At 37.2% G+C, this 24,920-nt stretch overlaps 1 protein-coding gene across 4 annotated transcripts; it reads right to left on the minus strand.

Moving 5' to 3' along the window:
- Nucleotides 1-273: 273 nt before the first annotated feature.
- LOC309805102 (dual specificity protein kinase CLK4-like) lies at nt 274-18,666 on the minus strand (the record flags this gene model as incomplete). Of its 4 annotated transcripts, none has more annotated exons than XM_082622924.1 (14): nt 274-605; nt 691-781; nt 1,504-1,583; nt 4,394-4,476; nt 7,252-7,381; nt 7,632-7,726; nt 7,933-8,099; nt 8,192-8,308; nt 11,261-11,327; nt 11,724-11,814; nt 12,865-12,996; nt 13,582-13,672; nt 17,672-17,738; nt 18,506-18,617. In XM_082622924.1, 14 exons carry the CDS (start codon nt 18,606-18,608, stop codon nt 465-467), a joined length of 1,455 nt encoding a protein of 484 aa, XP_082479050.1. In that variant the 3' UTR covers nt 274-464. The 4 variants fall into 4 exon arrangements, with proteins under 4 accessions (XP_082479050.1, XP_082479049.1, XP_082479047.1 ...); XM_082622923.1 differs by having other exon boundaries at nt 12,865-13,000; nt 13,586-13,672; nt 18,506-18,608; XM_082622921.1 differs by lacking the exon at nt 17,672-17,738 and having other exon boundaries at nt 12,865-13,000; nt 13,586-13,672; nt 18,506-18,666.
- Between the last annotated feature and the right edge of the window lie 6,254 nt (nt 18,667-24,920).

Below are 24,920 nucleotides of genomic sequence, written 5' to 3' on the forward strand. Positions count from 1 at the left end.
TAAAGTTAATAATACTTATTACCTGTTCAACAATTACAGAAAAATCTTTTAAAGTTAAGGAAAGTTTGAGGTAAATAAAGAATATTCATTTAAGAATGAAATAGTCAAGATTTCCTTTTACTCAAAAAAAAAAAAACCAAACACAAAAATCACTTCCAAGAGTCAACCTCCATGTACAAAAAGGCAAGATCAATCACTGGACACAAAGGATATTCCAAAGGTCTTTAAAAATGGTAATTAATCTCAAAAAAGGAAAATTAATTTTAGCTTTTATATTTCATTCATTATCAAGACCATATTTGCTTAACAAGATAATTATGCGATTGATACAAAACATACAGCATTTACACTTAACTGTACAAAATAATTTAAGGTTTATAAAAATATTAGAATGTTTAGAGTTGACTGACACAGTCTTAAATAATCTCTTCTAGAGAAGTATAGTAAGACCACTGATTTCCATTTTATTTCTTTTTTAATAAGTCAAAGAAAGGATGCTGCAATGCTTCATCCAAGGTAATTCTTTTCACTGGATCATATTCTAACATTCTTTGAATCAGGTCAAACAGTTTCTCATGTTCTTCATCATGACAGAGCATAAATTCCTGAGGGGAAAAATGACTTTGTTTAAGAAAGACAATAAAAAATAGTTAAAACAGGTTTTTTTTTTGTTTTTTTTTTTTGTTTTACCTTTAATGGTTTGCAGTGTCCCGTAACATATCTACCAGCAGAACTACGTTCCTCCCAATCTAGCTGATTATGATGAAAATACATCTGTTTCCTATAGGAAAGAGAAGTCTGGATTAAATTTTAAGAAAAAAAGAAACCCCAAACCCACATTCTTACCCTGCCCCAAACAGGGGATTGGGGGAAAAGATGGAACCATAGACATCTCTCTATATATACATAAACATACAATTTCTAAAAATCTCAGCAATAATTATATCGGATACCTTATATGGTATTTTTCCTAATCTTGTACCCTCTGAAGTTTTAGTATCCCACCTAAGTTGTACCATATGTGAAACAATGCCAGCTTCAAAAACAGAGGTTCCTAGATCCATTCCTGTAAATTCTGATTTCACTAGATCTGGAATGGGGCTAGAAATCGTTAACAATTCCCTGGATGACTTCTGCGGTGAAGCTATGTTTTGAAACCACTTATAGTATTCTTGTCCAAAGACGTACATGTGGTTTGCAACAGTCTGGAATTCAAATTTAGATAGGACTCCAAAATCAAGCTCTTTTTACTACTCTATGTATTATTTTTAAATCAACCTAGGAAAACATTTATGCAAAGGTTAACCTGAGTATAAAAACACCACTTTATTTACTGGATCACAAAGTAAATATTGCATTACTTTTCAAAAACTTGACTTCATGAAAAAGAATTCAAAATCTACAGTCTTTGGAATAAGCAATAACAACAAAGATGGGTTTTCTATAGTTTGAATATAGGCCACTGCATGTACCCAATAAGGACTTTAATCTTAAAAAGCATACCTTGTTTTCTGAATCATGTGTGTTGGTATGGGTCCTAATATACGTTCCATCATTGCCAGGTGTTCTTTATTATCATTAGTCTAAAAAAATAGGAAAAAGAAACTTAGCACTTTCCATTTCCCTACACGCACATAAAAGGATAACACAAGAAAACAGTGTGTCCGGGACTTCCCTGGTGGTCCAGTGGTAGAGAATACACCTTCCAATGCGGGGGACGTGGGTTCGCTCCCTGGTCGGGGAACTAAGATCCCACACGCTGCGGGGCAACTAAGCCTGCCCACCACAACAAGAGAGCCCGCGACCCACAAACTACAGAGCCCACACACTCTGGAACCTGCACACTACAAGTGGAGAGAGAAAACCCACGTACCGCAGCAAGAGAGAAGCCCACGTGCTGGAATGAAGACCCAATGCAACCCCCCAAAAAAAGTAAATAAATAAATGTTAAGAAAAAAAAAGAAAATAGTGTTTCCATAAAAGGACTAGATTAGACAGCTATACAATTTATATTACACTCTACTTCAAAGATGGAATAAAACTGAATGAGCTACACTGATTGTCTGATTTCTGAAATGAATTGGTAAGGTTTGTAGAGCTGATTGAGGAACAACTTTTTAAGTATATTTTACTGAAGTACAGTTGATTTACAATGTTCGAATAATTTGTTTAATGTAAAACAGAACAGTTTTCCTTATTTGTATTACTTGCACTGTTTAACTGAGGGATGACTGGGAAGATTACCAATAACCTGGCTACTCATTTTATCGGTTGCTTAACTAACCTCCATTACCCAATGGATAGCAACTTTGTAACACTAATCCTAGACAATAAAAATACAGTCCCAATAATTCTTACAACAACCTTGAGCTAGGAATGTGGGAACATAACTTTCAAAGAGGTTAAGATACTAGCTCAAGCTCATATAGCTCATCAATGAGGAAACCTGAGCTGTGAACCCAAGTCAAAACTCATATTCTTAAATTACACAGTAACAGAGCTTTGGCTAAAGTCGAATAAATTGTTAAACTAAATGGTACACTCCTAAGCAGAGGCTGGAAAGCTTCTTCTATAAAGGACCAGATAGTAAATATTTTAGGCTTGGATGGTCACAGATGGTCTCCACCACATATTCTTTTTCATTTTTTAAAGCAAGCATCAGATAGGATATAGTTTGCCAATCCTTGCTCTGAAGAGCAGAGTCTATGTGCAATGCTTTTTAAATCCATTAACTACTGTGCCTAGCACACTGCTTTCAAAATGTTCTTAAGTCATGACAGGAATAAATAATACAAGCTCCATTATCTTCAAAAAGTTCCTTAGTTGAAGACTATTTTGGAGGGTGGAATTAAAATATAAACCACATCTCAAACCAAAGTTAATAATCGACGCTTAAGGTCTCAGAATGATTTACAATCATAAAACCATCTGAAGGATTTTATATGTGTCAGAATGAAGAAAGCATGCACTGTGCTCAACTTTTTCCTTGACCCTATAGCTTACTACCACAAAACCAGACACCACCCCCTAGAAATGTCCGACAGCTATGTTCTAGATATCAAACTTGTCTACAAACTCAGAGTACTTTTAACAGATCTCTACGGAGTAGACAGAAGTTTGGTGAGGTGCCCCAGAGCGGCGAACACATATATTCTGCAACAGCCACCTAAGTGACTTATAATTCATCACAGCTTCCTCCCTCCTCATCCTGCATTGCCATAACCTCAAAGCAACCTTGACAGTATTAGCCAGGAACTTCCTAACCACCCTCACCCCATCCAACAACACACCTTGATCAAATCACAACCCTCTTAAAGTTCTCCAATGGTTACACCACTTGAAGCTTTCAAGACTTTTAGTTTTCCGACATAAGCAAAATTATGAGGAAAACAAGTAGAGACCTAAATAACATTTTCTCCTTTTTGTTCTGCCAAGTAAGCCAATAACTATTATCATTGCATAGAAAGAACATTTTAATACCAAAAAAAACAGGAGAGATAATTTCTAAATGAAAGCCAGAACGGCAACCCTACAAAATCATTTTCATTTTAGACCGGTCTACATTTGGAAACCACTGACTCCTAGGATAAAACAAATACCTTTCTATGGCAAACAAGTCCACGATGAATCAGTACTTGCCTACTGACACCATTTTCCTATTTATCCAAGACACTCCGGCAGCACTATTCATCCTTCCTCAACTAGAGTAGCTTCCTTTATGCCTCTTGCATTTATGAATACCATTTCTTCCTGATATGGCCATCACACACTCTAGTTTTCTGACAAACTCTTACTCTTCCTTATAGCTTGGATTAAACTCCCTATTCCTCAGTGATGCCTTCTCGAAGGAAACTTAACCGTTCACCTTTTCTGGGTTCCCTTCTACATTGTTCCATCATAGCAAGTATCATATTGTACTGTAGGTTTTCCCATGTCTATCCTGTGTATGTCTTCCTTGAGGAGAGAGATGCTGTCTTTTCATTTTTATACACACAGTGCTTAGAAATGTGCCTAGGGTGTCATACATGCTTAATACAACTTACTGTTTCTGAATTCTTTTAATAAAAGTGCAACATAACCAGCGCTGAATTAAAACTGACCATAGTAACACTAATGTAAATTTATGAAGGAGCATCACAATAAAATGGATCATATGAAGTCAATATGAACCATGTGTTTAAAAGCTCCACATGCAGAATGAATTATGACCATTCACTGAGAGTAGTTCATTCAACTGTGGTTTTAGAGAAGGATGACTATTTTGCACATGGAAGTTTACATCTTAAGAATAATGACACTATGGCAACTTTCCAATATGGAAACCAAAACTTTAACATGCCTTTAACATTAAAGCTCATTATGAATCAGTAAGTAACATTTACTAAATACATACCTGAAAGACTATGAAACCAAGGTAATATTCAATAAGAATGCAACCTATGCTCCAAACATCACATGGCTGAGACCAACCTAAAGCTATTTAAAAACAAAACCAAACATTTTATTAGGCAACAATTTTTAATTGCCAATACACAATATCTTTTCCTATGTGGGTGCTCTCTTTATATAGCCCATTTAGGAGAATATGATAGTAAATTCAGGGTTTACATTTTTAGTTTTATACCAAAAATGATTCAGTATGCTTTCAGAGTCCTCCATATCCTTGTATCAACTTACAGTATTTTAACCTGGGGGAGGAGGCATTTTATGGAAAGTAAGAGGGGTGAGCAAATAGTCCATAGTCTCTGAATTGCTTGTGCAATGAGGAGCACTGTTATACCCACTTAACGGTTGTTCTATGAAATTTTACATTTTATTAGTGCAAACATAGGTCAATAATTATCCTCAGAGTGTAATTACTAACCCCTTATCAATTACCATCAGCTTGATATCTGAGTTTATTTCTTCCATTAAAAGAAATAGTAGTGTCACCTAAATTATGTAAGAATTATAATGGATATTATAAGCAGGGTCACCCATAAGCAGAATTATACAGATATTTAAAGTTCACATAGAGAGGTATCTATATATGTACTTTCAGGTTGTCTAGACATGATCATATATTTTCTCCTTCAGAATTCTCAATAGTAACATTATTCAGAAAAGAAAAAAACACCTAGCCTTAAGTCTCTATCTATTTAGAAAGGAAAAGAGTAAACCTAAACCATACAGATGTTTTAACCTTTTAAAGATTAAGTTTTTAATAAAAAAATAATGTACAAATAAAACCTACTTTAAAAGACATTTCAATTACTTTCAGTAACATTACTGAATTTAAAGACAAAGGAAGAAACAATATATTCAAGGAACTTGACTATGATTTAGCCATTTTTGTTAACCCTCATGGTACTTATCACTTGAACAAAAGGATAATGGAGCATGGTTTCTACTTACAGTAACACATACAAAATCTGCAAATGATAGAGCTTGGATCTAAGATGAAAGTTTTCTTTTCCAGCCACTCCTGTCTCCCAGTCCAGCTTTCTCCCAAGTGACTGTAAACTACCTCATTCTCTTATGGCTCAGCTCTCATACTCTTTGGAATTTCACATCATTCACTTTGACCAACTTCTGTTTACTACCAACACCCAAGACATGAGACCAACTGCCCTCCTCAGTGGTGGCACCTGACAACATCTTCCTCTTCAACCTAATTCTGCCTTAATCCTCAGGAGTAACACTTCACAAACACACAAAGAACCCTTCTAATCTTCCCATCTGTTCATTTCTTTTCCTAAACACCAATAACCCCAATTTCAGATTTATATCAACTATCCCCAGCCTGGCCACACATGGGACTGTATTATTACTAAGAATCACTGTATCTTACGCAATCTAGGAGGAGGCCATTAACTAACTGTAAGATACACCACTGTTTTATGAACCAATAACAAAGAAAAAATGCTGTTTTGTCTTATGTTTCCTCACATGTTAAAATGTGGAGAAAAATCTTCTTCTTAAAATTGATAAAACACAGCAAGTTATCTCTTTTTAAGCTCTGAAAATACCTATCTGTCCACAATCTCCTCCCACACTCTTTTCTTTTACCTTCATTGCAGGCTTCAGTCCTCAACCATGAATACACTTTCTAAACTACTGCAACATAGCAGCTTCTTTCAGACCATACTAAGCAGAAATCCTAGTAACATCAATCTCAAAGATGAGCTCCAAACCTGTGCTATCCTATGTGGTAGCCACTAGCCACATGTGGTTATTTAAATCTAAAAGTTTAATTAATTTAAAATTCAGTTCCTCAGTCACACTGGCTATACTGAAAGTACACAGTAGTCTACGTGTGGCTACTAATGGCTACCATGTTGGATAGTGCAGATATACAACATTTCTATCATCATGGAAAGTTCTACTAGCCAGCACTACAAACTATTCTTAATTTCCTGTCCCTTTTACTAATTCTTTACTCTAGGTAAACATCATTAGTTTGCTTTCACACTCATATTCTCAACTACCCAGTCCTCTTCGACAAAAGGTAAAAAGTGGAAAAGACTGATTCCACAAAGATGTTTTACTATCCAACCTCGGTTGAAACTTACTTTTGGCAAAGTAATATGCTTATACCATTTAACTATCTCCCAATATCACCTGATCTGAATTTTTCCCACTGTCTCCAAGCCCCCAAATCCATCTCTGACTTCCTTGCTCTATCAACATGACTCGGTCTCGAACTTTTAAATTTTGAGGCATAAGATGCGCTCTCCCTCACTGAGTTCCCTTTTATTAATATTGAAAAACCCTGCACCTTAACTAATTTTCCTTTCCATGCTTTCCCATGTCAAAGATGATCAAAGAAGCTCTCCTCTTAGACTAGCCCCTCTTTCTTCTCCTCTTAACCTCCGTCCACCCTACATCTAGACGTCTGCCAGCCAAATCTTTAGCATTTTCCCCAGCACCATGCTTTGTGATGAGACGAAAAGAGGTGCCCACATCGCTTCAAAATCACACTGCTGTCATGGACTTAGCCAATACAGCTTGTTCTCTTATGATCTTGTAAGACTGACTTGTTCAAAAAGAACCACCACCTGGAATATCTTTACAGATGATATCACATTTTTCCCACTCAGGAAAATTATTTATAGCAATGTCCAGACAGCTTTTATGAAAACAGAAAACATTTTCTGTACACTGCTAAGAAAATTACAGCTATCCCCCAACTACCTGCCCCCCAATAAAAGCTATAGAGAACAAAAAATCTCTTTTTCAATTAAAATATCAGGAAGTCTGGTATCTACTAACCCAAAATGACCTCTGGAGCTCTGTAATGCCGTGTAGATATCACAGTGCTATGATGTTCATCATCGTATGTTGCACTTCCTAAGTCAACAATTTTGACATCTGTGTTTTTCAGTGTGCGTTCATCACGTTTCTAGAGATACAGTTAAGTAAACACAAAGATCAATAAAGATATGAAATATTTTATAGCACTATCCAAAAGGCTTGCACATGAATTCTCTTTTTGATTTTCAAAATAACCCCATGAGAAAGGCAAAGGATTACCCTTTTGGGGTTAAACTTCAGGATATAATAAGCCTCAAAGGTAAAATTCCTCATCCAAGGATCACCAAGCTAAATTAATTTTAAAGACAACTACCAAAATTAAAACAAGTGTAACTTACCATTTTTGAATTATACTTGACTACATAGTCAGACTCCACAAATAAAATATTTTCAGGCTTCAGATCTGTATGGGTTAATTTATTATGATGCAAAACTACAAAAGAACAAAAAGACATTATTAGTTTCACTTACAAATGTAATCTGTACCGGGGGAAAGGAGAATTAGTAGTAGAGGTAGGGATCAAAAGTGGTTTCATCTTTACTTGCAACGTGCATTTTTAGTGACAATGGTTTGATATGTTGCTTGTCCAATAAAACCTTTAATTGACTGGTATTTAAAAATTTAACAAGTATACTTACAATTTACTGACTGACAGATCTGATATGCCATTTGCCTGATATGGTCAATTTGAAATGGCAGAAAGCTATTTTCTTTAATGAAATCATAGGTACTAAGTCCCAGGAGTTCGAACACAATACAAATATGACCATGATGATCAAACCATTCTAGCATCTGGACACATCGGCTGAAACAGATCAGAATACAAATAATTCAGTTCACAGAATTCTGATTATTTCATGTAACATAATGGATCACAGTTCCAAGTTTCTGACTTACAAGACATTATTGGGATCAGTACTATTTAAATGCTCCAATACTTTGATTTCTGAATGAGCTGCTTCACGATATGGTCCCACATTTTTTGTGATTTTCACTGCTACATGTATGCCACCCCTTAAAAACAAAATGAAAATGGTAAATGTACAGAAGGGCGTTGAAGACATGTATCCTCTAAAGCAGCTGTCCCCAACCTTTTTGGCACCAGGGACCGGTTTCATGGAAGACAAGTTTTCCATGGTTGAGGGGAGGGTGTGATGGTTCAGGTGGTAATGCAAGCTATGGTGAGCAGCAGATGAAGTTTCACTCGCTCGCCCACTGCTCACCTCCTGCTGTTAGGCCCAGTTCCTACCAGTCCACGGCCCAGGGGTTGGGGACCCCTGCTCTAAAGCATCATCTTGTTAAGTACCAATCACTCTATGCTATTTTCCTAAAATAATCTTTCAGGGTATATTATAGCAGATCTATAAACATTTTTTCAAAACATTTTGACAAAATATACATTATACAGAGTGATGATTTCTCTTAATACTTAAGAACGTTAATGTTTGTTTCCAAAAGTTTAAATTGACCTAGATTTTATAAGTAGTTTTTTTTTTAAAAAAGGATAAAAATATAAACCTTGAAGATACTACTGCTGAAAACATTCACTCATTCGCCAGGCTAGACCGAATGTGCCAGATGTTGCATTGGAATCACTGTTAAAAGGAGCTTGTCCCATGTACCTCACAGTCTAATGGAAAAGACAGACACTTGAACAACTTATCATTAGGTTAGAAGTGCCTGGTATAAGGTATAGAGAGAAGAAAGAACCTAACCATCAGAGTTAGGGGAGCTCAGACTTCTTCAGAGAAGAAAGACAACTATCAGTTTGTTAGATAATTCTGGCAAAGGAGATACCAGCAATAAGTCATCAAGCCAAAAAAATGTTTAGTGCATTCACGGATGCGAAGAGGTATAAATAGCAACAATGTAGGGCAGCGTGTTTTAGACCGGGGCATCTGTAGTACTTCCTAAAAAGTACAGAGGGAATTCCCTGGTGGTCCAGTGGCTTAAGACATGAGCTTTCACTGCCGTGGGCCCAGGTTCAATCCCTGGTCGAGGAGCTGAGATCCCGCAAGCCATGTGGTGCGGCCAAAAAAAAAAAAAAAAGCCGTAAATGATTTTGAGGAAAAGGATTTCCAAATCTTCAGCTTCCTTCTGTCCTCTTTTCTAAACCTGATCTTCTTGAATACAAGCCAGCAGTCAACCCTGCATTTTTCACTATGGCCTTCCCACATTACAAAAGAGAACCCCATGCACGTGAAATTAATATGGCAAGGTTTGTGCCACAGGCTGTTTATAAAAAAGAAAAAAAAATTCTTTGAGGCAAAAATTTTTCTAGTGGCTGAATAGCAAACCTATTCCGAACTCATTTCTTTTGACAAGGTCCCAATGAAGTTGTGGGCTGATATATAATCATCAAAATAAATTTTTAATGATTTATCTCCCTATGATGTATAGCATATATCTCAAGACTTAAAAGAATTACTATAAAACTGCTGTGACAAAACTTCTTCTAGTCTCATCTATTTCATCATATGGACAAGTTTTCTAACTGCTAATAAGCTATAAAAATGAACAGTGCTAATAGCTATAAAAATGAAAAATGGATAATGGTGTTAGCTAATGCTACTATAGTAATCATATTGCAGTATATAAATGTTCAAACCAACGTTATACACCTTAAACTTATAAGCTTTCATATTACTTGTCAATTAAAAAAAAAGAAAAATGGAAACTTAATGTTAAAACAGTAAGATTTATCTATGGACACATGAACTCATTTTTTTAAAGGCCCCAACCATCTCGATAAAAGATATATTTACAATTACATTGTATGTTTTAGGTCTAATAAGTATCAAAATTTGTAACAGATTTGTACTTGATCAATTGAATACTCTTCATTGGAATATCTCAAATACTCAAGTCTTGGAACCTCAAGAAATTTTTAAAAGACCTCAATGGGACAACTAGTGAAATGTGAATCAGGTTGTAGATAAGCTGGCAAAACTTGAAAATACATATAACATGTAAATATAGAGAATGATTAAACACTGTAAAATGTTAACATTTGTGGAATCTGGGTGAAGAATAGATGGGAATTCTTAGCAACTTTCCTAAGTCAAAGTATTTCAAAATATCTTAAAATTTTACTTTATGTTCACATTTTTGTCATAGAGAGGAAAGGGTGATAATAAAAGACACTTAGGATAATATTCTTTATGAAAAGTGAAGTAAAAGTTAAGTTCAAGATAAAGCATTTCTAAGTATTCAAGAAAAGTTTGTTCATGGATGACAGGAGGTATCAAGCTGTTGTATTTAGATTCCCCCAAACATATTTAGAAAGAGAGATATGTTTTTTTTAAAAAAATCACCATTTACAATAAGCTGGAAATTACATCCTCAACTATTTTATGATGAAAAGTATAGATGTCAATTTAGAAATGTGCAGTTTCCACTAAACTGTTGTAAGACGTTCACTTACAAAAAAATTTGCAACCGCAGAAGAGAGATCCTAGAGGAAAACATGAAAATGAAGCAGAGAGGGTCAAAGAACAAAAAGTTTAGTATAACTCATTAAAGAATCTGGACTTTATTCTGTAGGCTTCAAGTAATATAATTTATTTATAGTTTGAGAAGCTAACCCTAACGTGCAAATATTATCCTTTGGAAATAAAAGTTTTTGAACCAAGAAGATTAGACATGCTAATTTATTGTCTCTGCAATTCAAAAGTAGGGTAAAGCACTCCAAATCTCTTATAGAAAGCTAAGGACCTAAGTTCTGGGAAAGTCTTCACTTGAACACTGACATTAATTTCCATGAACTCCATCTGATAAACATTTTCAGCATTCTTGGTCAAAATCCATACTTATGGTAAATAAATCATACACAGTTCAAGAACTTCTGAATACTTATACCTCCCAGGAAAACACATAGCTACCACTTAAATTCCATTTCATCTAAATTATGGATCCTTCTCCACCAAAAATATCAGAATGTTCAAAAAAGAAAAACAACAAACTTACATGCCATGATCAATGCACTCTACAACTCTGCCAAAGGTCCCTTCTCCCAAAGTGTTCACGATTTCATCTAAAGTGAGGGGGGAGAAAGAAGTGTAAGTACCTGAGTACAAATTATCAGTTATTCAAATAATGAATGCTTAAGTGTGGAATTTTTTCAAATGCTCTCTATTAAAGCATAATTAACGTTCCAGCCCTCAAATTATTTGATTTTCAGATGCTACAAAAATAATGTAGATAGCTATCTTTCTTGCTCTAATCTCAAATTCCACTGATTATTTTGGAACTTTAGAGTAGAAATATTTAAACTCTATAGAAAAGAAGAAATACAAAAGAACAACAAACAAACCCACAAAAAACAAAACAAAAAAGCAATGAAGAGTTCTTTAGCCCCCCGCTGACAAACTATTCTTAAAAAGATTATTCTGTCTGCAAAGTTTAAAAAGTGTTGAAAAATATTCTATACATCTTGCTTTTAGAACGTCTCCACTTTGACAGATAAGGTGACCCTCTTCATCATCTTCTATACTCCTGGATCTTTTCCTTTGGTGGCTCTTCTGGAACGGCAAGTGGGCAGCACCAAGATCGTCCAGCCAATCAATATAGCAGAGTGAATTCAGGGCAGAATACGCAATTCATTCAGCGGGGAGATATTCAGGCATTCCGATAAGAACCAGGCCACGAAGAGTTGGCAGGAGCAAGTTCAAATTCAGTCCCCAGAGATTCACAGGACACAGTTTATGTTACAGAAGAAAAACATGGCAAGATTTTCAGATAAGTTACTTAAAGTGGCAATAGAAAAAACAACACAATTGTCTCTAAAATACTGACTTAATTGAAGTCTGAAATTTAAAGAATGCAATGTCATGATCTATTAATCTCGTTATAAACTAGCCTATGCTGTGAGTTGAGATGTCTAGTTTGTCAGGAAAATGTTTTAAAACGTCAAGATTAGCTCAAATTGATACTTAGCAATATTTTTAAACATACTTATTAAAATAAAAGGGGAAAATAAAGGCTAATGTCAATGTTTGATCTAATCAATGATAGTTCTACTGAAGAAAACTTGGGGAGGAAAATAATAACTCATAGTTTACTGCAAACAAGTGAAGATTCATGAGTGTAAAAAAAAAGGCAGGCTTTCTGGACAATAATTTCCCCTTCAGCACCCACTTTCAGAACTCCAATGGAACTAATTGCAGATTGTGCTATACACAGGGTAAGTATCCACCAGTGCAACTTTCTACATTTGTCTCCAAGTACTGGGAAAGGGGTTTCTTTTAAAGTAAAAAATGTTTAAGATGAAAGAAAAGATGGGTGCTTCATCTTTTCGTATGATTATGTTATAAAAGATAAAAATATTTTTAACATTAAAATCAAGAACCTCATGATCTGGTCTGCAGAAAATGAGTAAATGTGGGCAAATGAGGACTAACTAATAAATGCAGATTAGTTGTAAGAATTTGGAAGTTTCCTTTAAGGATTCAAGTAATATAAACACAATTATATTCATATAGTATTATAAACTTTTTCAAACTTATTGGCTCAGTAAGAGCTTTTACACACAAATAAGTATCCACCCAAAATAAAAACAAAATCAATCATACCGAACGTGACTGATTACTTGAACATTGTCTATTACGCTTCCTTTTAGGACTGCTTCTCCAGCTTCGGACTGAAGATTTACTGCAGTGGATTCGATAACTGCTTTCAACGTCTCTGTGATAACGTCTAGGAACACATCTTTTGCAGTAATCATTTCTGTATTCATCAATGTTAGGAACATATATTTTGCAGTAGTCATTTCTGTATTCATCAATGTTAGGAACGTATATTTTGCAGTAGTCATTTCTGTATTCATCAATGTTAGGAACGTGTATTTTGCAGTAGTCATTTCTGTATTCATCAATGTTAGGAACGTATCTTTTGCAGTAGTCATTTCTGTATTCATCAATGTTAGGAACGTATCTTTTGCAGTAGTCATTTCTGTATTCATCAATGTTAGGAACGTATCTTTTGCAGTAGTCATTTCTGTATTCATCAATGTTAGGAACGTATCTTTTGCAGTAGTCATTTCTGTATTCATCAATGTTAGGAACGTATCTTTTGCAGTAGTCATTTCTGTATTCATCAATGTTAGGAACGTATCTTTTGCAGTAGTCATTTCTGTATTCATCAATGTTAGGAACGTATCTTTTGCAGTAGTCATTTCTGTATTCATCAATGTTAGGAACGTATCTTTTGCAGTAGTCATTTCTGTATTCAGCAATGTTAAGAACATATCTTTTGCAGTAGTCATTTCTGTATTCAGCAATGTTAAGAACATATCTTTTGCAGTAGTCATTTCTGTATTCAGCCATGTATCTCCGGTCCTGATAATATCTCTCATTCAAGAACCTTGCTTCTAAATAATGACTGCAAACACATTAAAGGATTTAAAATTACTCTCTTCATTCTAGAACGCTTTAACGTTTAACCACATTTTAACGTGGTTAAAATAAAACATTCTCTCAAGAATTCCTGGTTTCAACAGCTAACTCAATAAAAGAAAAAAATACAAATTGATGAATTAGAACTTATACTTAACTCACAAAACGTAAATAATTTTACTTTAACCAACAAGCAAATGGGTACATATATCTCTATTAATATATACTGCTATGAAGGAACAAACCTTGGGTCAAATCATTCAACATATTCAGTGTTTACTTGATTAAGTGTCCCTTTACCTTCTGGTGAAAGTTAAGGCCAAAAATTCACAAAACTGCTCTTCTGAAATTCATCAATCTTATGATATATGCATCTGTAACTAAGCTCTCTTCCTTTTTGCAGAGCCACACACAACATGAGGCAGGCAAAACAGGATTCCTTTCCTTCTTAATGTAAGTTAGGTATCTCTGGCACACAGAGTTCTTTCACGAAGGGTGTATTAGAGCTAAAAGGAATCTTAAATATATTTCAGGCCTTTCATTTTACAGATGACTACACTGAGATCCCTAGAAGGAAAACGATTTGCCATGGTTGTAGAGCACATTCTAAATCCTATTGTATGTGCCAGTATTATTATACACACCACCTATTCCATCTCCTCTCCTCTATTTCGAGCTTCCTGTATCTTTCTGAGAAATAGTCAACACAGTTTTTGAACGCTGCTTCATGTGCCAAAAATATCCAAAATATATGCCCCTCAAATGAGAAAAGGTTCTTATAATTGCTTGCTTAGGATTTCCCAACCCCCTACTTCCCTTTGCATTTTGAATTTCCTGTCACTCCTGCTTGTGAAATAAACAAGAATTCAGGGAAAACAGCATCATCTGGTACCATAGTGCTTACCTTCTTTTTGATTTTTTTATTTTTTTTGCGGTACGCAGGCCTCTCACTGTTGTGGCCTCTCCCGTTGTGGAGCACAGGCTCCAGATGCGCAGGCCCAGCATCCATGGCTCATGGGCCTAGCCGCTCCGTGGCATGTGGGATCCTCCCGGACTGGGACACGAACCTGTGTCCCCTGCATCAGCAGGCGGACTGTCAACCACTGCACCACCAGGTAAGCCCCATAGTGCTTGACTGCTGAATCTACAGATCCCTTTGAAAATCTAATTGAGAGGTATGGGCCCTCTCCCCTAAGAAACGCACAAATGCGTAAACAAATCTTGGCAAGGAATTTCAGAGATCATGGACCTCAGGAAGTCAATGGATTCCAGTTAAGCAGCCTTGATTTGATGGAAAGAAAAAGACAGAGTCAATTGGCCCAGTTTCCCGTCCCCCTCTCTACCTGGGATGAGTATCCTTTTCAACAGTGTGAAGCTTCAAGAGGGATGCACGTGGAGCACTGAGGGAGAGAGGGGACACCTGCCCACTCAGACACACCAGCTAAAATAATCCTGACAAGCAATGGAGTGACAGATGTTAACTAGACTGCCCTCACTAACCTCGTTCTTTTTCCCAGAATATGTTGTCATTCTTTTTGCTCAGGAGGCTGGTTTATGCAAAAATAAAGGAGAAGCATCTCTAAAACTGCTACTCAACAGGGCTGGCATCAAATCCAGGCTGGGGAGATGCAGAAGCCCCCTTTCCCCAGTGTCAGCCTTAAGTTCTAGCCATTGGAGAAACAACTCAGGATATTAGGGTCTAAATCTGGGTCTAAGTCAGGGATCTGATCAGTTGCTTGGAACCGTTAAGGGAGAGATCTACAATACATCAAACTAGAAATTACCATACTCTAAAGGGCATCTGTTTAATTCTGTAAGGCATCCTTCCCATAAAAGTCTAAAATGTATCGGAAAACTCTAACACTAATAATCCTTAGCTGGACTAGTGCATGAAATTAGAGCTGCTGATAATCCATAAATAATCTATAGAATAACAAACATGGAGTGAAGTAATACTATGAGGATAAACTAAAAAGATGAGGACCTCTTCAGCCTACAACAACCGAGCCTTAGAGATTAGATAAACAAAGTCTACAGAATTATAAAGGCTATATGGACAGAGTGAACAGGATGAACAGACTGACTGAATTTCTAAAAAGAGTCACTGAATGTCCAGTGAATATTTCACTGTAGTTCTTTAAAACAGCCAAGACTAATGAGGCTATGGGCATTCATTTTTATTTCCACACAGGTCCTGTGGAAGATAAAAAATATATGAGGCAAAATCCCTGCCAACAAATAACTGTTCAATTTGAGATTACTCACACAAAAATCAAACAAAACTCAACCATGCAGGAAATGCCAAAAGCCTGGATATGAGTGCTTAGGAGAAAAAACTCATAATGCTTAAAATGGTCAGGGAAGATTTCGTGAAAAAGAAGGGAAGAGTTGCATCTTACAGGGACATCAGGATTTGGATAAAGTAGGAAGTAGAAGAAGTGCCAGGAAAGAAAAATGGCATATTACCATCTTACATTTATAGAGTACTTTTAGCCAGAATGGTTTAGAGATGAGTTTGTCTACATGCTACTTAGGAACTAGTAAGTAGACAATTTCAGCAAGAGCAATTTTCACATAGGGGAACATAGGCAAATAAATAAGCTGGGAACAGATCATCCAAAATCTTGCATGCCAGGCTAAAGGGCTTAAAACAGTGTTTCTCAAAGGGTGGTCTGTTTATTAACAATATCGAAATACTGAATTTTTAAAAATGAAGATCCCTGGACCCCAGGTCAGACTCACTGAATAATCTGGTACTATGCATTTTAAACATACCTCCAAAGTGATTCTATTCACACTAAAGTTTGAGAATCACTGGTTTAAGGCTTGATACTCTATGTTACAACAAGACATTTAAGGATATAAAATGTGTTCACAGTGTTCACAGCCACATCAGTCTTCCTGTGTAGAATTAATTGATTAAGCTTGTAGGAAGGGAGCAATTCACAGGCTACTTACAAATCAGAAAGAAAAGACACTCTGAAATATATAGGAAAAAAGGTAAGATAATTGATCTACAATAAAAGCGCTGATAAATCATAAGAAAAATATGCTTTAATAGAAAAAATAGGCTAAGAATACAAAAATAATGTTCACAATCAACTAGACTTCAATTAAAAAATATTCAAGTGTTCAATAAGCACATGACAGAGGACAAATTCAGCAGAAATTTAAACATTCAAATGAAAAGAAAACACTATTCTTGGCATTTCAAAATAGACAAGACTGGTGACAGCATGTCGTAGGGAGTGTAACTTGGTACAAACTTTCTAGAAAAATATGTGGAAAAATATGTGAATATGTAGCAAGAGCCTTATAAGAGTTCACACCCTTTCACTTGAAACTGTCCCTTCTTAGAACCTATTTTCAGGAAATATTCAGAGGCAAAGATTTGTATACAAAGATAGTTTTCAGAAGAAATAACTTTACATCCAAATGGGGGACTAGCATCCTACCAAGAGTACCTTCTTTATATGCTTCTGTATTTTTCAGTTTTTTTCCTATAATTTTACAAAAAAACACTCTTATAAAGTTTTGAATCTTGAAAATGACTATTAGATTACTCCAGATTACGGAGAGCAATTACCACCAGACATCTCTGGTGCCAATATCAAAGAAGAAACTATTGGCCTAGTGGTTATTGCACTGACTCAGTATCATCTTTCTGTGGTTAATTATGAATATGAATAACTGTTCATCATTCATATCACTTCCTTTCGACACATACAATGCATAATAAATCCATGAATGGTTAGTACTATATGTTAAGCCTTACAGAGTATTTTGTAGTTATCTTAATATAGGGTACAGATATTCTTGTATAATACATTAATTAGCTCAGGTCATTGAAATCCTGGCATAGATTCTCCCTCTTCCCTCCATATGATAGTGTGTGAAGAATGATTAGTCTGCACTGATTAACAACAAGCTCACTGTTCTACAGAACAAGTCTGTTTTGGCATGGAGAAGGAAAAAAATTGCATACTGTTTTTTAAAGTAACCCCAGTTGGCTAATTTAGAAAGCAATCTGGCAAACAGTCCCAGTGGAACATCTGCACAAAACAAGGAGAAAACATAGAACCAACAAAAACAAATGAGAAAGGGAAATTAATGGAGGACAGAATGAAAGAAACTCTATTCACCTAGGCTTTGTTTAATCATTTAGGAACTTGAAAAATTCCTTCAATTCTATATAAACGTAGTACCTCCAAATTTTACACGGGTAAGAATACAACAGAACAGGACACATGCCATTGGAAATTTTTATTGAGGCCCTTCTTACAACAGCCAAGCTTCTAAAAATCCCAAACATATCCACTGGCCTTATCTACAAATATAACCTGTAGAATACAGTATAGGCAACTAATCCCCAACACACTGTAACATTCTCACACACCACATGCTATTTTTCTCATCTGGATGAACTCTTCCCCACCCTTCATTAGCTCTCATTTGTGGAACCCTAAATAAGTGCCCCAATGTACAGCTCTCCCTACTACATACAAGTTAAAGGCACTCACTGGTCCTTTAATCACTTACTTAAGTTTCGTGTGTCTCATTTCCCACAACTATATTACCGGCAGCTGGGACTCCATCAACTGTCTCCTACAGCTCCCAAATGGACACAGATATGTGAGAGCAGGAACTCTGTTCTATTCACAGCAGTGGCTAGCATATAATAGGCACTCAGTAAATATTTTCTGAATGAGTATTTGTTGACTGATTTATAAAACAATCTGACAGATGAAAGTTATATAAGCTAATGACAAGTCATTACAACTATTAGTGTTAAAATGGTACTAGTTCAAGCGTAATTTACCAATAAGATTCTTTAAGCTGGTGATGTGGTTTACAATGTCTGTTCTCTTGTGTACTACTGTGGGATCTCCTCTTCTGTTTGTGCCTTCCACTGTAGCTTTCATGTCCCAGGCTTTCTCTGTTATCCCAGTCAGGGCAGTGAGTTCTGTTGGAATGACTCATCTGTTAATGGAAATGAAAAGTGAGTTGTGGAATTTACAGATGGTTATATTTAGTAAATAAAATATTTCACATTACTATTAATTCAATAGAAAAACCCCAGCACATGGGGTCCTACAGGTTCTAAAATCTTCGTAGGTAATGGTTCCCAAGGCATGGAGGCACTGTCCCACTGGTATGTCAGATGATTCTAAGTGGCATACACACCTAGCACTAAACGATAACACTGTGAGACCTGAATGCATTTTCTTTCCATTCTTCTGGATAAATTCTCAGCTTGGTGCATATCTTCAACTAACACTTGCTAACTGCCATTTTTAAAAAAAGAGTCAGGATTCAGGCTTACAGCCTTCAGTAGACAACAATATCTAGCTAGAAATTAATAACTTTTTTGGTTTTATTTTTATCATTACCTTCTTTCTATGGCAAATTATTACTAATCTCTTAAGTTATTGATATAATCAAATTATTAAGTTATTGATGTTAACTTTAAATGTGAACTAATTTAAAACAAATATCACAAGTGTCATGCAGCTTTGTTGAAATACTGTGATACAAATAACTGAAGTCAGAGAAACACTTAGGGATAGAATATAGGAGATGACTGTTTATTTTCAGATCATCCTGCAACCATTCTTAAAATTCAACATATTTGTTATAGATCTGGGGTGACTAAAGAAATGAACCTATAAGGATGAATAGGGTCACACTGAAATCAGATAATTGTGACAATTCCTTGACTCCATCTACATCCTCACAGGTTCCATTCAGGATCATGATCTGTGTTCTAACAATGCCATCCCTATCTGCCTCTTCCCATCTTAATTCTTTCACAAAGCAGTTAAGTTTTTAACAGTGATGTCCAAACTGTTGAAGAGGGTGAGGTTCACAACTCAGCAAGGAGCTGAAAACAGGTAAAATGGAGCAAAACCAACTTAGTTAACCTCCTTCAGTTAGCCCAAATGACTCAGTAACAAGCAGACAAATTCAAGTAAAAAATTTAAAAGATTTCAAATGAATTAAAAGACTTTAAAATGAGGCATCTCCTGGGAGGTATTCCCTAAGAAAATGTAGGTATCATGCCATCAGGGACCGAAGCCACCAAATATTTAGATCTTTTAACTCACTTCTCTTGTTGATTCTTAGGTCCAACAAAAATCCTAAAACTCGAGTCAGGGTTCTCACTGGAAATTGATAAGTGAGCATTCTGATTTACATAGTCATTTGAATATGGGAAACTGAAATAAATGACATTACAAATTAACCTGAGCCAAAAGACCATCAGAAAAGCCATCAAAAAAATTATATTTCTAGTGGAATTCTTCTAACCCTTCAATTACCCAAATTATATTTTAACCACATAGGAACTCTTTAAAATTGTTTAGTTAAGCATTCTTAAATCATAGCAAGCAAAATTACAACATCTGATGACTGAGGTTTATTACTATGATTATTATAATGCATTTTTTGCAAAACACGTGTGTCTGCTTCAGTTTTGGTTTTTTCCTTCTACTATCAATAGGCCATAACTAGCTCACCAAGGCAGAATTCTTAAATAACCACAGTTATCAATATGCAAATATTAAAATAAGCATCTTGGGAGAGCCAAAGGTTTTTATTTCTCTAGCCAAGTTCATTACTTTAAATTTAATTCAGCTGATAGCAAGCCGTCCCCCCCCCCACCACTACTGTTCAGAAATATTTTCTCAGGAGGCCAAGAGAAGAATCCCAGATCCAGGTTATACAGATTAGGTTCCTTCGCATACAAAAAAAGAGAAAAACTAGCTAGAATTATCACACTATTTCTTATTAACAAAGAATCCTACATGTTAGAATCATCGGACATCCTTCAATAAAAACATCAGATACAACAAACATCAGATGTTTATATCCATCTTAGAAACCTGATTCTCTACTGCCCTTTAACACCCTATATTACCCGACAATTTGATGTTATCTATATAAAAATATCTATGTAGGTTAAAGTTATGATTAGATGGCTCCAAGAGGACTGTATGGAATGGATAACAAGAAGCCTGTGGGTGTATGTATGGAGCACAATCATACAAAGATAGCTCTAAAATAAGACCAGGTGGTTGACGTGGTCAGTTTGGAGCGCTGTTTCCTAAGAATAGTATAAGCGTTTCATGGTTACTTAAGTAATCAAGGACAGGGTGATCCAAAAGTATCAGAAATGCACATCTGATGCAACAATACTATGCTCCACTTTAGGAAAAAAACAGTTCGCACAAAGGATGAGCCTCTCCGTATTTACCTCTCACAAGCACGAGCTAAATTCCACCACCTGGACTCGCAAAGGAGCAGTTCCTCGGACGCCCAGTCCCCACCCCTCGCCTCTCCGCCAGGGCACCTGGCCAGGGCCTTTGGCGCACTCAGAGGCAGAAGTCTGACCTCGGAAAATCCCAGAATGCTACAAACGGCCGAGGCCAGGGACCCAGAGTAAGCCTTGATCTAGGACAACACTTGCCCCAGGAGGCTCTCGCAGGGTCTCACTCTGATCGGCGGGACGGGTCACGGGCCTAAGGAGCCGTGATATGAGTGGCCTGGCCTCTCTGAGACGAGTCAGCGGCAGAGCCGAGGCCTTTCCGCCCTAGGATTTTAAATCTACCATGACACCGGGGCAACTTTAGGTTTCAAATGCCACGAGCAGAGCTGTGTCCCGAAGAAACCCCGGTCGCCGAGGCCCCGAATCCCGTCGTTTTTCTGACACCTGGCTTTCGAGACCTAAAACACTGGGAAACCGCCCAGCCCAGAACACCCTATCCGAAACCTTACCTCCTCAAAAGCAAAAGGCCCTTTGGCCAATAACTGTCACCAAACCGCCGTCTTCAATCCCTGTCGCTGCGACACACACCCTACAAAATGACAGCAAAACCATCTCCCCAAAACCCCACCGTCGGCCTCTAGCGCCACTTATATAGGACGAAGGCGCCTGCGTAACAGAGCTCCCGCGCTCCCGCCCCGCCCCTAAGGGGCGGGGCCCAGTGTGACGTCAGAGCCGCGCCCGGCCCTCCACCACGCTGCTGCGTGGGCGGAGCAGTCCCGGCCCTGAGATGTGCAGTGGTTGAGGCGACTCCTTAGATTGTTTTCATTGCGGGAGAACCTGGCTGAAGTCAGGAGGAGACGACTTAAGCCTGTGGCACGTGTCTGCTGCTACTCGAGGAGTTATGCTGAATGCAGCACCTCTTAGCCGAGCCAACCTTGGCTCCGTTTCCTGCTCTCCCACCCCAGTGGGCCGCAGCACGGCTGAACTGTCAGGCAGAGCCACCGTGCAATAGACAAACCCCAAACCGTCTCGGTGCTAGGCCCAGGCTGGTGCTGGGGTTAGCTCAGTGAACGCGATTGTGTAGTCCAGCCCGCTTGGAACGTCCTGTCTAAAAATGGATTCTGATAAATAAGATGTCTTAGGAAACAAGCTCAGAGGTGCTTATCTTTTTAAGGCCTGTGTTCCTGATAAGAACAAAAAAAATAAGTTTCAGTTGAGACTCCTTACAAAATTTTTCCTGTTGTGATCCCTGCCTCCTGGGCAGATTCGGTAGCTGGAAGTTTCCCTAACAAACTTTTCCCCATTATTTATTCCTGTGAGTCAGTTTTAGTTAACCAATGCAGAGTAATGTCTGAGAGCTAGTGAGCCCCGTTAAGGGGCTTGCTTACCTCAAATAAGGTATTTCGCAGTTCTAAAGATCCCCAGACAGTTTCCCGTTGTGAGCGTGTACAGTGAGAAGAGAGAAGAGGGCCAAAATCTGAGCCCTGGGGAGCACTTCAGGGACAGAGGAAAAGAGCCTGAGAAGGAATGATCAGAAGGAGAGGAGAACCAAGAGTTTGGTGTCAGAGTAAGTGAGAGAAGGGTTTAAATGAGGGAAAGGCTGACAGTGACAAATGCTGGGAAGGAGTCAGGTAGGGTTGGTCCTGAAAAGTGTCAAGGGGATTTTGTGTTCTGACAAACATTCGATGGATAAAAGAGAAAGTCAGAAATCAGATTTGGGAGGGCACGGTTGGACTCTTGCAGGCATAAATCCAATAACATGTGGGTTTGTACCTTGTACCTTGTTAGGTGAAAGGAGGGCCCTGTCATTTCATGATCTAATAGTGTAGAAAATGTGTGCCACGTACTTTGGATAAATTGAATTGTTATGGAGATTGTACCCCATGTTAAGAAGTGAAGAAGTGAAGTTGAAAAGATACTTGGAAAATTGGAAGTGAAAATTCTTTATGCTGTAGAATGAAACAGACGTTATTCTCCTCACCTGGAATAGCCACCATTTATGCATCTACAATTGTAAATCTTACCCATCCTTTGAGGTCTATCTCTAACATGCTATCTCTGACTACATGAGTTCCCACCCATCTCCCTGCTCTTGACTACTCTGGTTAGAGATGAGGTCCTTAATCAGTTGGCCAAGGCACACTGGTGTGCCTGGAACCACCAAAATATGATGACCAATTTTGCCCATAGTGTGAAATGTATTGGTTCTACAATTGATTACACCTACTATTTCAGGGACATCTATCAGTTGGAATGTTTATCTGAGTAGACTGGGCCATCTTGCGAGGTAAAGTGGGACTCAGCTTGAGGCATATAGAGGCATAAATTAAGCTGGCAGCAAAGAAAAGTTCCCCTTTTTTCCTGGCACATGAAGGATCTTTGTCTTGTGAGGCTAAAAGAGAATGTGGTCAGGACAGTGCACAGTTTTGCTCAAACAACAATAGAAAGTTCAAAGACAGCCAAGTGGAAAGGCCCCCTACAGAGGGATTTATAGACATCACAAAACAACGTTACCCAGTAGTGGAGTCTGCTTTGTAGTTGCTGCTATCTTATTTTAGTGTCATTTTGAATATTCAAGTTTGTCTGCCACTTAAATATTAAGGTCTAATATTTGAAAGTGTGTCATGATCAGGAGGAGGTCGACATGTATGGTGCTCCTATTTACTCTCTGTGGCTTATGTGCTTTGACTGGAGACAAGGACCTGATTTATATTATCTTTGGTATCTCAGTGGCTACAACCCAGTACATATTTGTAGGTTGTTTATGGAAGCTGCTTTTGGTTGTTTTGCTCAGTTGGGTTAAGTTGGATTAAATCAAAGGTTGAAATTTACTCCCAGAATCCCTGGGCCAGTTGGCTTAATAATCTTACCTGGCACCTTAACCCTTTCTATTAAGTCAGTTACCTGGAAAATGAATACCTTGTGTCAGAGGACTTAATAAAAAGTCTGTCTAATTTCTCAGAATCTACTACTAACACCAGAAAATCTGTCCAATCTGGTAACTTTGTCTCAACACAAGAACAAGTATGTCTAAGAAATCCTTAAGTTAAACCATATATAAAGAAAATCTTAGCTTTGAAGAGCAACCAGAGGAATATTCTTATCATATATTCTAGCACAGACATTCTACAAGTTTAACTTCAGATATAGGAAACAGTCATCTCTGAAAGCAGAGTTCCAGAGTAAAAGTCTAAATTGTTGTGTAAATTACGTTTTAACAAAAGATTGTCAGCTATATGGAGAAATCTTTACAAAGCTATAAACCTTTATGAGTTTATAATTTCTATGTTGCTATTACTGATAATTACCAATCTGTATTTAATTAGATTTTTTTGTGTTTTTAGCTATCAATTAAATACTCATTATGTGCTAACTACTTTGTATACATGATCTCATTTAATAATCTAAACAACACTGTAAAGTGATCATTGGTTACTTGCTTGCAGTCAAGTTATCAAGTACCAGAACCGAGATTCAATCTCAGGACTTACTTGCTCCAAAGCTCTTGTGTTTAACCCGTTCTACTGGCTGCTTCAACTCATACAGCAAAGTACAAAGCAACTTACTTTACTTAGTCATTAGGGAAACCAGGCTGAGTTCATCTTTCAGCAAGATCAAAGGAGTTCGTCTTAAAAAAAGCACTTTTCAAGGTGATATATCATCAAGGGCTCCTCATGATGAAACAATGACTCAGTTTATCTCCAGCACATCAAGGTCATCAAAGGTCCCAGGGTGCCTTATTCACTGTTCAACAGCAAGTCACAAAGGGTCTCCCGTGCATCCCATGCTGCCTAAGATGGATAACATCCCAGGTTTCTCCAATATTTCCTGAGACTGGTTGTGAGGAGATTCATACAGCACACCATGAAGCAGGATCCAATCATCAAACAGTGCCAGAAACATTCCCTGATACACAGTGCACTTTGCAGTGTATCAAAGGTGGGGAGTGGAGGGGTGCCAGGAGTGATTT

This window comes from Mesoplodon mirus (genome assembly GCF_964341445.2).
Source record: "Mesoplodon mirus genome assembly, chromosome: 5".
Classification (NCBI taxonomy): domain Eukaryota; kingdom Metazoa; phylum Chordata; class Mammalia; order Artiodactyla; family Ziphiidae; genus Mesoplodon; species Mesoplodon mirus.